Source organism: Gadus macrocephalus, chromosome 13 (genome assembly GCF_031168955.1).
Source record: "Gadus macrocephalus chromosome 13, ASM3116895v1".
NCBI lineage: Eukaryota > Metazoa > Chordata > Actinopteri > Gadiformes > Gadidae > Gadus > Gadus macrocephalus.
This window is the reverse complement of record NC_082394.1, coordinates 82,866-95,960: the sequence shown is the minus strand read 5'-3', so window position 1 is coordinate 95,960 and position 13,095 is coordinate 82,866. Positions and strand designations below refer to the sequence as shown.

Sequence of the window (13,095 nt, the reverse complement as noted above, 5' to 3'; positions counted from 1 at the left end):
TATTTCATGACGGCCGATAAAAAACGACAGAGTTACCGACCGCAACAGCTTGTCGGCATGTTGTTAGTGTGTGAAATTCAGCCCAGTATCAGCCGAGTTGACTCTAATTTCCACATTGTTTATTTGCTAACGTTTGTGAATAACAGTGGCTAGTTGGCAGAACTCTTTTTACACACCAGTAGAGTGTTTATCAGAGCGGATCCCTGAATGTGACGTCACCCCTCATCTCTTCTCTGTAAACAACGGATGTTGCGCAGCATTTATTATGACGTCATTATATAGATTCTCTCTCAGCACCCACCCCTCGGACTGACTTCCCGCGTCCCTGGTTAGGACTGTGAGCTGAACATACTCTGATTATCAATTTATAGAGACCAACAACAAATTCTGTCTTATGTGCTTTTATTGTGTTTTATTCAGACCAAGGGGGGGGGGGAAGGGTCAACAACTCCTTGGAAACGTAAGGGGAAAATTTATAATGTCAAAACTTACATCATCCCATACCTCCAGGGATTTTAAACCATCCCAATAAAATGAAACAGGCAATTTGAAGAGCTATAAATTCATAACACGAGACATCTTCTGGTGAATTAATGCATATATCTTTATCAAAGTATGATTAAATGGCCACAAAATAAATCATTTAAATCAACCAAATAAATCAACATCTTAAAACCAAATCCCATGCCGACAATCTGACCCTAGTGCCAGGGGACCATCTGACCCTAGTGCCAGGGGACAATCTGACCCTAGTGCCAGGGGACAATCTGACCCTAGTGCCAGGGGACAATCTGACCCTAGTGCCAGGGGACACTCTGACACTAGTGCCAGTAGTGGGGACACTCTGACACTAGGGGCCAGTAGTGGGGACAATCTGACACTAGGGGCCAGTAGTGGGGACACTCTGACACTAGGGCCAGTGGTGGGGACACTCTGACACTAGTGCCAGTAGTGGGGACACTCTGACACTAGGGGCCAGTAGTGGGGACACTCTGACACTAGGGGCCAGTAGTGGGGACACTCTGACACTAGGGCCAGTAGTGGGGACACTCTGACACTAGGGGCCAGTAGTGGGGACACTCTGACACTAGGGGCCAGTAGTGGGGACACTCTGACACTAGGGGCCAGTAGTGGGGACACTCTGACACTAGGGGCCAGTAGTGGGGACACTCTGACACTAGGGCCAGTAGTGGGGACACTCTGACACTAGGGCCAGTAGTGGGGACACTCTGACACTAGGGCCAGTAGTGGGGACACTCTGACACTAGGGGGCAGTAGTGGGGACACTCTGACACTATGGGCCAGTAGTGGGGACACTCTGACACTAGGGCCAGTAGTGGGGACACTCTGACACTAGTGCCAGTAGTGGGGACAATCTGACACTAGGGGGCAGTAGTGGGGACAATCTGACACTAGGGCCAGTAGTGGGGACACTCTGACACTAGGGGCCAGTAGTGGGGACACTCTGACACTATGGGCCAGTAGTGGGGACACTCTGACACTAGGGCCAGTAGTGGGGACACTCTGACACTAGTGCCAGTAGTGGGGACAATCTGACACTAGGGGGCAGTAGTGGGGACACTCTGACACTAGGGCCAGTAGTGGGGACACTCTGACACTAGTGCCAGTAGTGGGGACAATCTGACACTAGGGGGCAGTAGTGGGGACAATCTGACACTAGGGCCAGTAGTGGGGACACTCTGACACTAGGGGCCAGTAGTGGGGACACTCTGACACTAGTGCCAGTAGTGGGGACACTCTGAGTGGCAGTAGTGGGGATAAGCTGAACACATTGGTACTCGTCTATGTAATGATGGTAAAATGGATCTGAAAGGGTTAAAACAAAGGTGATGGGTGCCTTCCTACACCGATCCCACTGAAATCATCAATGGATCGATCAATAAGAAGGCATAGTAAGGCCTTGTCCTTGGAACTGAACAGCAGCCTGACATCAACTACCTCAAACGATTGATCTGCTCTTGGCTCCCTTTGATCAATAGGTCCAACATTGAGATGAGATCAGACTTGTTGCTCCATCTACAGTACCTGCAACTGTTTTACCAGCAGAGAGTGTGTGTGTGTGTGCGTGTGTGTGTGTAAGTCACATGATCATTTGTGGAAAAAAAGTATATTGTTATACAAACAGTTCATGTGTGCTCATGAACAAAGCATTTTGTGCGTAGGAACAGTTGGCATCGTCTAAGACTGAGTGAATATTATATTTATAAAATATCAGCATTCCTTCACCCTGTTCCTCTGACCATTATTTGGTAGTCGGTAAAAATGTGTGCATCAGAACAGGGGCTTAAGACACAAAATCATCACAATAAAATAAAAAAACACCAGTTCCTTACACATCAGTTAAAAGTCCCACGTTGGACTTAAAACTAAAAAAGCTAAATCTTGCTCCTCACACAAATATTAGCACACATGTAAACAGTGGCATTTTAAAAATTTTCATTCACCTTGAAAATATACCTGAACATAAACCATGTCGTCATCTCAGAGTAGTAACTTGACTAGCTTAACGTAACACTTTAAAAACACTTGAGAACTGAGAAGTTTAATCCCCACCTAAACACGATCCTCTCTTTATAGCTTGAATTCTGTTCCTCTTCTAAATGTAGATAAACTATCACAAAAGTAGTGTGGGTAGGCACCCTGACATCCGATACAGACCAAATAAATATGTGCTAGCTAGTGAGCTACATGAGTAGCATTCTTTCTGGTGCGTTCAGCCTCTCAGGTCACCAGTAGACAGACAGCAGAGCACCATGAAGTCCGTGAGCCTGATCCGGCATACCGGGGCCGGAAGAGGACTGCATGCTAACCAATGACAGCCCGCTCCAGCTCAGGACTCATACCCACGCGTCACTGACTCCTGCGGTTGTGGACTCACTTTGGCCTATCCCTAATTCACACCCGGCTCAATGCTTGACATGCTGGGTTCTTGAGACAGCAGAACCCAATGAAAGCTTTGCTGGGATGTTCCACCGCAGCAGGCTTTGAGAACCAACCGTAGCTTGAATACTGACCGTGTTGACAGAACCCACAGTGTCTACTGGTTCCTCGTGGACTCCGCTGAACTATGTGAGGTAGAGGATGGCCCGAGCAGACCGACAGACAAACAGCCAGTACCACGGCGTTGCCAGATTGGGGAGCGGGTGTGTGATTTTGACGTTGTTAAGGAGGGGGGTGAGGGCGGGGGGGAATGGGGGAGCGAGTAGCTCTCACACCTCCCCAAAGTTGGTGTGGCCGGTCTCCTTGGCATGGTCCCGGGCCTCCTTCTGTCCCACCAGGCCCGTCTGGCACACCAAACAGCGCAGTGCAAAGCCGTTTACGTCCGTGAACTGCCGCCGGCGCCGCGCCTCGTCCGCCAGCTCCAGCGCCTGCGCCAGGATGACGTCGTCCGTGGCGGCGAACACCGTCTGCGGAGGGGCGTCCGAGCCGGGCGTCTCCTTCTGCAGCGGGTCGTAGTGGATGCCGTCGTAGATCAGCAGCACTCGCTTGCGGTAGCCGGCGTCCTCGCCGAAGCGGTCCACGCGCAGCGTCTGCGTGTCCACCACGCAGATCTCACACTGGTAGAAGCGGGACAGGATCGACACCTCGATGGCCCCGCCCCAGGTGTCGTCGCGCCCGATCCAGGCGCAGTACTCTTCGTTGGTCTTGCCCAGCACGGCCTCTGAGTACGCCGCCGGGTCGCCCGCCACCGTGCGGCCGATCAGACGGCGCAGCTCGGCGGAGCAGGACGGGTCATAGACGCCGCCCTCCACCGCGTACGACACGCTGGTGAACAGGCACGAGTTGTCGGCCGGGACCACGCGGCGGGCCAGCACCGGGCGGGGCTCGGGGCTGGGCTCCAGCCGCGGCACCTTGGGGGCCGGAGAGCTGGCCTTGGGGGGCGGGGAGCTGGCCTTGGGGGCCGGAGAGCCGGCCTTGGGGGGCGGGGAGCTGGCCTTGGGGGCCGGAGAGCTGGCCTGGGGGGACAGGGAGCTGGCCTGGGGGGGCGGGGAGCTGGCCTGAGTCTTCATCTTGTTCTTCTCCTCCTCTACGATCAGTGTGTCTCCTGCGGGGGGGATATACTTTTAAAATGACATTCAACAAAGATATGAGATTCAGAGACAATATGTTATCAGTATAAGAACCGACCCGACTGTGTTCCTACTGGGTTAGGGTTAGGAATGCGCGATATAAACGATATACGATATAAACGATAAAAAATGGCCTACGATAGAGATTTTAGTTTTATTGCCCTATCGCGATAATGTATGTTTGACGCGATCTATCCATGACCCGAGAAATATAAAGAGCCACGAGCTGCAACCGTCTGCAACGCATCTTCCGCGACCCGCGAAATTTAAAAAGAGCCATGAGCTGCAACCAGCTGCAACGCATCATCCGCGACCCTCGAAATTGAAAGAGCCACGAGCTGCAACCGTCTGCAAACGCATCATCCGCGACCCGCGAAATTTAAAGAGCCATGAGCTGCAACCGGCTTCAACGCATCATCGTCATCTAAGTAAATATGGCTGAAAGCGAAACGGAGGTGCTGGTGATTGCACTCATTTCATGTTCATTTCAAAATTGTATGCGTTCATTTTGCACTTTTATGTTTTAATATCAAGTATCTGTGCACACACTTGGAAGATCTTTCTTTATTTAAAATAGCCATGCCTAATACTGGACGTATTTCCTTAATTCACAGTATCCGTTTCTTTATTAGCAAGACACCACCAGTTTTAATTTCATTAAGAGAAGTATACGTCATTAAACAGAAGATTTTTTTCTTTGTTAAAGTCTCTGCAGCTACAACATTATGTTGTATGATTACAGTTTTGCACAATAAATGTTCTCAAAACGACATACTAAGTTTCTTTCTTCTTTTGTTTTATACATTTAGCAGTTTGGCTTTCCTTAGTCTATGTAACCTGTTCTGAAATGGTTCTATTATGATTTATATATCGTGATATATATCGTTGTCGCAATAAGTTGCAATGTATATCGCAATATGGATTTTAGGCCATATCGCCCATCCCTAGTTAGGGTTAGGGTTAGCCCTCAGCCTAACCCTAACCCTATGTTATCAGTAAAACAACCGACCCACTGTGTTCCTGAGCCTAGCCACAGTGCGTTCAGGTCACCTGATTTGATGGGGTAGTCCTTGAGGTGCGCGTGGCCGTTCCGCAGGTCCAAGCTGGAGGGGGGGTACCCCACCAGGATCTTCTGCACGTCACAGGGGATGCCCGTCAGCTCCTCCACCTTGCTCTTCAGCTCCTGCACGCACGAGTGCTGGCTCAGCCCCTGCATGAGGTGGCTCCCGTTTTTAGTCTTGCACCGAAGACGCAACATCCTGCCTGGGATCAGTAGCCAGAGTTAAGGCCTGGTTAGGGTTAGGGTTAGCTAACCCTGACCGTAACCCTGGGATCAGTAGCCAGAGTTAAGGCCTGGTTAGGGTCAGCTAACCCTGACCCTAACCCTGGGATCAGTAGCCAGAGTTAAAGCCTGGTTAGGGCTCCACGATCACGCAGTCGCTTCAACGTACTCGTGAACCTTTATGGTTCTGCATCAGGTTTACGTGTCGCTATGCATGGACGTACTAAAGAGAGAGAACAAATAGTTGGTCTTGGTCTGTGCATGCTATTCATTTACATTTGGTCTACTACTAGAAGTTAGTGGAGTTACTGGTATAGATTCTAGAAACTTGAATATGACTCAAACAATGTGCAACAAAAACAGAAGATAGGTTAGTTCGGTCGTTGTTGATGTCCATTCTGGTCCACACACACACACACACACACACACACACACACACACACACACACACACACACACACACACACACACACACACACACACACACACACACACACACACACACACACACACACACACACACGTTGTTTTTTATTATTTAAAAAGAAATATTGCCTTTTTATCGGCAACTTTAGACGATCGACGATGGAATCCATCTATCGCCGATAGTCGATAGAATCGACTATCGGCCCATCCCTAGCCCGTGCCGTGCCGTGTTCAGGCACGCCAGAATTCAAAAAGTTAAGAGATGGTTAAAGCAAAGCGCAGCGAAGAATTGAAATACTTTAAAGAAATAGGAGATCATAAGGTGGATTGTAAAATATGCCAAGCGAAATCGAGCTACCAGAGTACTACAAGTACTATGCGGCAACATATGCTCCTGAAACACAACGGTGAGTTCGGGAAAGCAGACCCGCAGCAACCAACTGTGTCGGTTATTTTCAACGCCGCAAGACCAGGGCTGTACAGTGCGACAGTTTTGATCGCATTTGCTATTAAAATATATAACGTGCGAAGATAAATTCAAGTCCACTCGCACCGGTGCGAAAGGGTGAGAATACGTCTTTCTGTACGGCTTTCAATGGCACTGCTAAGAGCGAGTGTGTGGGAGCATGATGGGAGCGATGCATGCAGGGAAATGTATTCGAGTTATAGGCTCGCCAGTTCCGCTCAACTACTAAAAAAACTACATTTCCCGAACATTCGCACGTGGCTTTGTAACGGTCGCGGGAAATTCACTTTTTAAGCAAAACAGAAAAATGAAAAGATATTTCCCTGTATTCGGAAGTTCTTCTTCATCAAATAAAGATGGAAACTTTGAAAAGAATCCACTTATGGAAGAGATTGACTCGACGACCACAAGCACGGAACCGGCACCTTCCGACGAAGCCGACTCCACCCATGACTCCGTCTCGGCCAGAACGTACAGGTTTAACCCCCATTGGTTACAAACGTTCAATTGGCTGGTCTACGACCAATCCAAGAAGTCTATGTTTTGTGACTATTACCTCGAGGTAGGGGAAAGGACATCAGAGGTTAATAAATAAGTGTTTGTTAAATTTGTAATAATTACTTAATTTTGTTGAATGTGTTCACCACTTCTGGCTGCTGATGTTTTAAAAGAGGCTCTCATAGTCACTTTACTATTTAATATGTTCATTGTCACTTTACTGTTGTTGAATTTGTTCATATTGTGTTACTTTTGTATATACACGTCCTAATCTGCTCATATAGTTGTATCTGAATATTTTTAATTTTTTTGACTATAGTATGTGTGCTACCAAAATTATTTTTGTGCTACTGAATTTTTTTGCTTGCTAGCACCAGTGCTACCATTTTAAAAAGTAAGCGTACAGCCCTGAAGACGCAGCTGTAATCCCGGCCGTGTAGAGAAGATCACAACGCTTAGTATTTCCATAGTCCATTTGCTGCCGTTTTATTTGCAGCTTTAAATTATTTGCAACGGATAGGCTACTTGTTTCGTTTTTTTTAAACCGTTACAGGCCTTGGTTCGACGTGATTTAAATTGTGAGACGCATATTTATTTTTTAAAGGAAAATGTGTTTTGAACGTTTGCAAAAATAAATAATGAATACTCTGATAACTCTGACTGTTTTGATGGAGAATAAGCATTACATGTTTGGTTGGTAATATTGCCGTTCATCATTAGGCCTATTCCTGCTGCAGATGCGTTGCATTCTAAAAATAGATTTGATTAAACGAGTACTCGATTGATCCTCGAGGAATTCCTTCGATCACTCGAGTTTGGAATTTACTACTCGTGCCCATCCCTAATAACAGCCAATCAGCGTTCACTCCCTGAGAACGTAAAATAACAGCCAATCAGCGTTCACTCCCTGAGAACGTAACATAACAGCCAATCAGCGTTCACTCAAAAGCTGTGTGCGCCTCCGGATTATATTATGAATTAAAGACTGCGTCGGGTTCTCGGACGTCTCTGGTACTTCTACAACAAGTAAAGACTCGTAGTGGGGGTTATCTCGGCCAGAGTCCTGCACAGGTTCGGGTACCCGACGGGTGAACCGCGCAATTTGGATGAAACGGGGGAAAAATAATGAACCGTGTCGGACACGCGTGCTGGTCGGACGCCTCAACAGCGCGGGTCGGTCGTGGGTTTTTCGATTTCGAGCGAGACTTCTCCGGTGCTGGAGATGTTATTCAGGAACAGAGGAGTAAACTAAAATCAACCACAGTGGATGATGTGCTTTTTTTGCACAGCAATCGAAAGCACCACAAAAAGGAGGCGTGACTCCGAGAAATGCAGCAAGAAAGCTGGGAGATTTCCGACTTCCGACTCAGAATGCTGGCGTCCGAGGATTCAGGAACACACCATCATTTTCAAAGCCGCCTAGGGGGTGGGACCCACTGACGCTACAGACCTATTACAGATCAGTGCAGAGGAGATAGAGGTAGAGTACACACGCTGCTCTACATGCAGAGATGTCTGAGAACCCGACTCAGTCGTTTGAGATTCATAATATCGTCTGGAGGCGCACACAGTTTATGGCCGTGATATTATATACAATATTATTATAGATGTCTATATACTATATGATATCATTTAGATATAGAGCTCCAGTATTCTCGAATATCTTGTAGAACGCGGCCAATAGCTGTATTCGCCGGATGATATTATGAATAAACAATTGCGTTTCTGGTACTTCATCAATTACAATTAGGGCATTTAGAAGACGCTTTTATCGGTTAATATACACATTGACACACCGACGGCAGTGTCAACCGTGCCAGGCCACAGCCAGCTCGTCAGGAGTTAGGGTTAAGTGTCTTGTTGAGGGACACATCAACACTCAGCTAGGAGGAGCTGGGGATCGAACTAGCAACCTTTCGGTTACAAGACAACTGCTCTACATCCTGAGCTAGGCTGACCCATTTTTTGGGTCATTGCTTTTTTAGCCCTCGTGTGATCTACCGGTCACAGGGTAACGTCAAACTCCATACTGTAGCCGGTGTACTCTACCTCTATCTCCTTTTCACTGATCTGTAATAGGTCTGTAGCGTCAGGGGGTCCCACCCCCTAGGCGGCTTTGAAAATGATGGTGTGTTCCTGAATCCTCGGACGCCAGCATTCTGAGTCGGAAGTCGGAAATCTCCCAGCTTTCTTGCTACATTTCTCGGAGTCTTTTTGCTTTTTGTCTTCAACTCTTGGAATTCTGAGAGTAGACCGAGAGCAGTGATGTCAACAAAAATGGCTGCACCCGTGAAGAGATTTATTTTCGTTATATTTGTACCATGTTAGTCATTTTGCTCTTACACACTTGATTACATTGCTACTTTATTCCGGTCACCAATGTATGCATTAGGGATGGGCATGATTAATCGACGATCGAGCGTTAAGAATTTGACGATTACGTAAATTTTTCATCGATTAAACTAATGCAGTGTGCAATTAAACATTTTACCACACGAGGGCAATATTTAAATTTGCTGAATCAGAACGCCCTACGTACTCAAACTTAGACTAGTAAGTACGGATAGTATGGATATTGGAACACGGCGATGTAATCATGAAGCGGACGAGGCCACGGCGAAGTCTGGTGTGGGACTATTATGATTTAAAAAATGACTTCTTGGGGAGCACTATAGCCCTACCACTCAAGGCGAGGTTAGCATCGAAGCAGAAATAAAGAACTTTCTGAGCCCCTGGATTGTGGAAAGTTGTTCCCCAAACAAACAGTAGCCTCGAGGTATTATTCTTTACAATTAACATGTCGTGTAAAAAGCTTGCTTGGGCTTACAAGGAGGTGGAGACGTTCGTCTGCATTCTTGCGGAGGAAGACGTTGTTTACGATGTTTACGTAGCTGCCGCGGCGATTGACATCCGGCCTACCACCAAGGGTACTGTCGGCAGTGGAAACGCGACCTCGGAACTGAGCTGGGCTATACCACCCCCTCCCTACCGCCCCTTTGCGATCCGATCCGTTCCGCACCCTGCAGTGGAAACGCGGCATTAGGCCCCGTCCACACAAAGCCGATTTCATGGCGAAACCGCAAAGGTCTTGTACAGTTCGGCCTTCCGTCCACACGAAGCCGGCGAAACTCCTGACCGAAACCGCAAACTTCTGAAACCACCCTCGGAGGTGGTTTCAAATCTACCCGGTTTCGTTTTGGATTCGTGTGGACGCCTGAAACCGACTGAAACCGTAAACCATGACGTCATCGCCCCACCCCTCGACCCTCTAGCTCTCTAATGTTAAGCCCGCGGAGTCTCAGAACTCACAACAACAAGGATTTCTGTAGCAGAAGCAGCGCCCCTTATGGGCCTGGAATGTGTACTACAGCGTTTCTACTAGAGCTGTAGCGACGCGTCGATGATGTCGACGTCAAAAATTCGTCGACGGAGAAGACGGAGAGATTTCTCCGTCGACGATTTTCGTGGGCAATGGACAACAACACAGAGAACATAGTTCGCACTTTGCTGAGTCTGTTGCTTATTTGGATATATGTTTACCGTTTAATGGGAAAGAAGGCTCGTCGCCTTTATTATGTCCGTGGTCGTCGCATGGACTATACTTCATCCAGCTCAGGTTGCGTAGCCGTGCGTGTGCACGACTGCGCGTGTCGGCTCATTAGCATCTGTACCGTAGCGGCCCGTACCGTAGCAGCACACCTCTCCCAAGTGGCCAAATTGGCCTGGCCTGGCCTGACTGGCCACACTCACACTGGCAGATTTGAGCACGGCTGGCCTTTCATTTTGTATAACAGTGAAACTATTTTATTTATTTTATTTTGTGTAAAGCAGAAGGTTTTTTGCTGTGCAAAACTGTTGTTAAATAAAGGATATTATTAAGAATTTTTTGGTATTTATTTGAGATACATTATGGTTTATATTAATCGAGCAACAGAAATAGATAACCATCCAATTAGTCATTAGATTAGTCGACTAATCGATGAAATAATCACCCGATTAATCGTTTAATAAATAATCGTTTACCCCCAGCCCTAGTTTCTACAGATCTACCCGGTTTCGCTTGGCTTCGTCTTTACGGAGATACTGCGAAACCGGATAGATCGAAACTGTAACGGTTTCGCCTGTTTCGGCTTCGTGTGGACGGGGCCTTAGTTAACAATAAACAACGACTAGCCAATTTCATGACACAATCACAAAGACGAACGGGAACGCTATAAATGCTCTGAGACCGGAAATTACGTCAAAAGTACAACTCGGAAGGCTGGCGTCCTAGGATTCAGGAACACACCATTAGAGGTAGATTTTCCCCCGTCACAGGGGAAAATGATTGAATGATGCAAGACCATTCAAAAATATGAATGGGTTTCTAACAATACAAAGCGTAATGCAAATTGGTGAAGTATCCCTTTAAGGAGTATACTATATTATATTTACTTTGCCCATTAAGGACCAATAAAACACCAAATAAGATTTGAAAAGCTTTGGAAGTTTATTTACATAGTTAGTAGTCAACTCGGAGAAGTATACTTTGGCCTCGCCTGGACAGACGGACGGCCGGCTGCCGGACGGAGAAACAAACGGAGTGCTGATAAAGCACATAGAGGAGGCGGCGAAGAGGCGCACCGGTGTTGTGCCTAAAATGGCATTCCTTTCAGAAAACGCCCCCCTTCATTGAGATCATTGAGCTCTGAGTTATTCTTTTGATGGAAAGAGGGTTTATAGTTTATAGAAGTGTTTATATCATATCATCACAAGATTAGAAACTTGTCCCTGAAAGCGATGTTACATGTTAGGCGACCCACTTGAACTACGAGGGCACAAAAATACGTAATGGTTTACAATTCATACATGTAAATGCATGATGTGACCCTAGAAAGCACAGACATGTCTCCCTATAACTATAAATATATAATAAATATATGATCTGAAAACTGCTATAAACTAAAAAATATATTTTTGTCAGAAGAAGACCTCTCACATCGCTTTCTGTGAAAATTTGCTCTCATCTTGTGATGATATGATCTGAATACTGCTATAAACTAACCCCCCCCCCCCCCCCAATTTTTTATCTCAATGAACTCCAACGAACTCAATGAGGGGGTGCGATTTCTGACGGGGATGCCATTTTCGGCACAACACCGGTGGCTCTTTGTCCTGCCGTGGAGTCACTAGCCACTAGCCTGCTCACAAGCCCCAGAAACACAGGGTATTATCCACATCTTTGAACCCCAACATATTCACGCATTCATAAAGTGATCGTAAAGACCAGTACTGGATTCATGAAGACATACTGCTGAAGAGTCGGTGTGCAGACAGCCTAACCCTAACCCTAACTAACAGCTAGCGTTAGCCTACTAATCCTCCGAGGGCTAAACTTCCCCACAACCTGAAATAGGACCGCCTCGGCCTGACGGGAGACGCGGGGAAGTATGGTGGGTCCAAAGTTATTTTCTTTAACTTTTCTACGGGATAACGAGCGGACTAGCGTCGGCTTACCTGTCGTTAGCTGCAGCCCTCAAACAATACTCGTCCAGTGACAGCCTTGCGAAACGTCACGGCAACGTCACACATCGTGTCGACGTCTGGCCGTGACGTAAGGGCGCCAGAGCGTCCACTGGCGTCAAAGAAGAGAGGAAGAAGCGTGTGTAAAATAGCCTACGCCTTGATTGTGTCGAGACGTTACCGTTGCATTTGCATTTTGCAATCCAGCTTTCCTGGTGGAAGTTATGGGGCCTTATATGTGTTAATTAAGGTTTAAATATAAAATAATAGTTTGAATGATTCCTTCTGTTATCTCATGTGATAACACTTACAGGTTAAGTTTTATGCCAATCAATAAACTGACAATCATAAGTCAGTAAACAATAAGTATGATCAATATAACATCAGCTATTATTATTAATTTGTATCATTGCTTTTATATCACATAGGATACAAATTGTATTTTATTCATAATTGATTGGTAACACAAGGAAAAAATATAATAATAATAATAATAATACATTTAATTTAGAGGCGCCTTTCAAGACACCCAAGGTCACCTTACAGAGCATATAGTCATCATTCAAAACTATGTAAAACAGACTAGGAATAAAAGGAAAACAGAGGTTAAACATGAAGAATAATAATAATTAATAAAACTCAAAGACGCCTAAAGTGAAGGGGGGACCTCACTAACCACCACCAATATGTAGCACCCACTTGGGTGATGCACGGCAGCCAATCGGTGCCAGAACGCTCACTACACACCAGCTTGAGGTGGAGAGTTAGGGATGAGGTGGAGAGTGAGGGAATAGAACATTTAAACACTAGCGACCATATTTAAACACTAT

The 13,095-nt window shown here is 46.5% G+C and overlaps 1 protein-coding gene and 1 long non-coding RNA gene across 2 annotated transcripts; both read right to left on the bottom strand.

Moving 5' to 3' along the window:
- Positions 1-810: 810 nt before the first annotated feature.
- Positions 811-1,723, bottom strand: LOC132470659 (uncharacterized). Its single transcript, XR_009528679.1, has 2 exons — positions 1,353-1,723; positions 811-880 (listed from the first exon to the last, which is right to left on the bottom strand). It is a non-coding gene; the product is annotated as an uncharacterized LOC132470659 (long non-coding RNA).
- A 489-nt stretch (positions 1,724-2,212) lies between these two features.
- Positions 2,213-12,361, bottom strand: yod1 (YOD1 deubiquitinase). The gene is made up of 3 exons (XM_060069463.1): positions 12,260-12,361; positions 5,142-5,354; positions 2,213-4,066 (listed from the first exon to the last, which is right to left on the bottom strand). Exons 2-3 carry the CDS (start codon positions 5,347-5,349, stop codon positions 3,231-3,233), a joined length of 1,044 nt encoding a protein of 347 aa, XP_059925446.1. The 5' UTR covers positions 5,350-5,354; positions 12,260-12,361; the 3' UTR covers positions 2,213-3,230.
- Positions 12,362-13,095: the final 734 nt, after the last annotated feature.

What these genes read in the sequence shown, in the direction of transcription:
- yod1 (XM_060069463.1), bottom strand. Translation starts at nt 5,349, where the DNA reads ATGTTGCGTCTTCGGTGCAAGACTAAAAACGGGAGCCACCTCATGCAG. An exon ending in GGACTACCCCATCAAATCAG is followed by an intron (nt 4,067 to 5,141) that starts GTGACCTGAACG and finishes TCCCCCCCGCAG; the next exon opens with GAGACACACTGATCGTAGAG.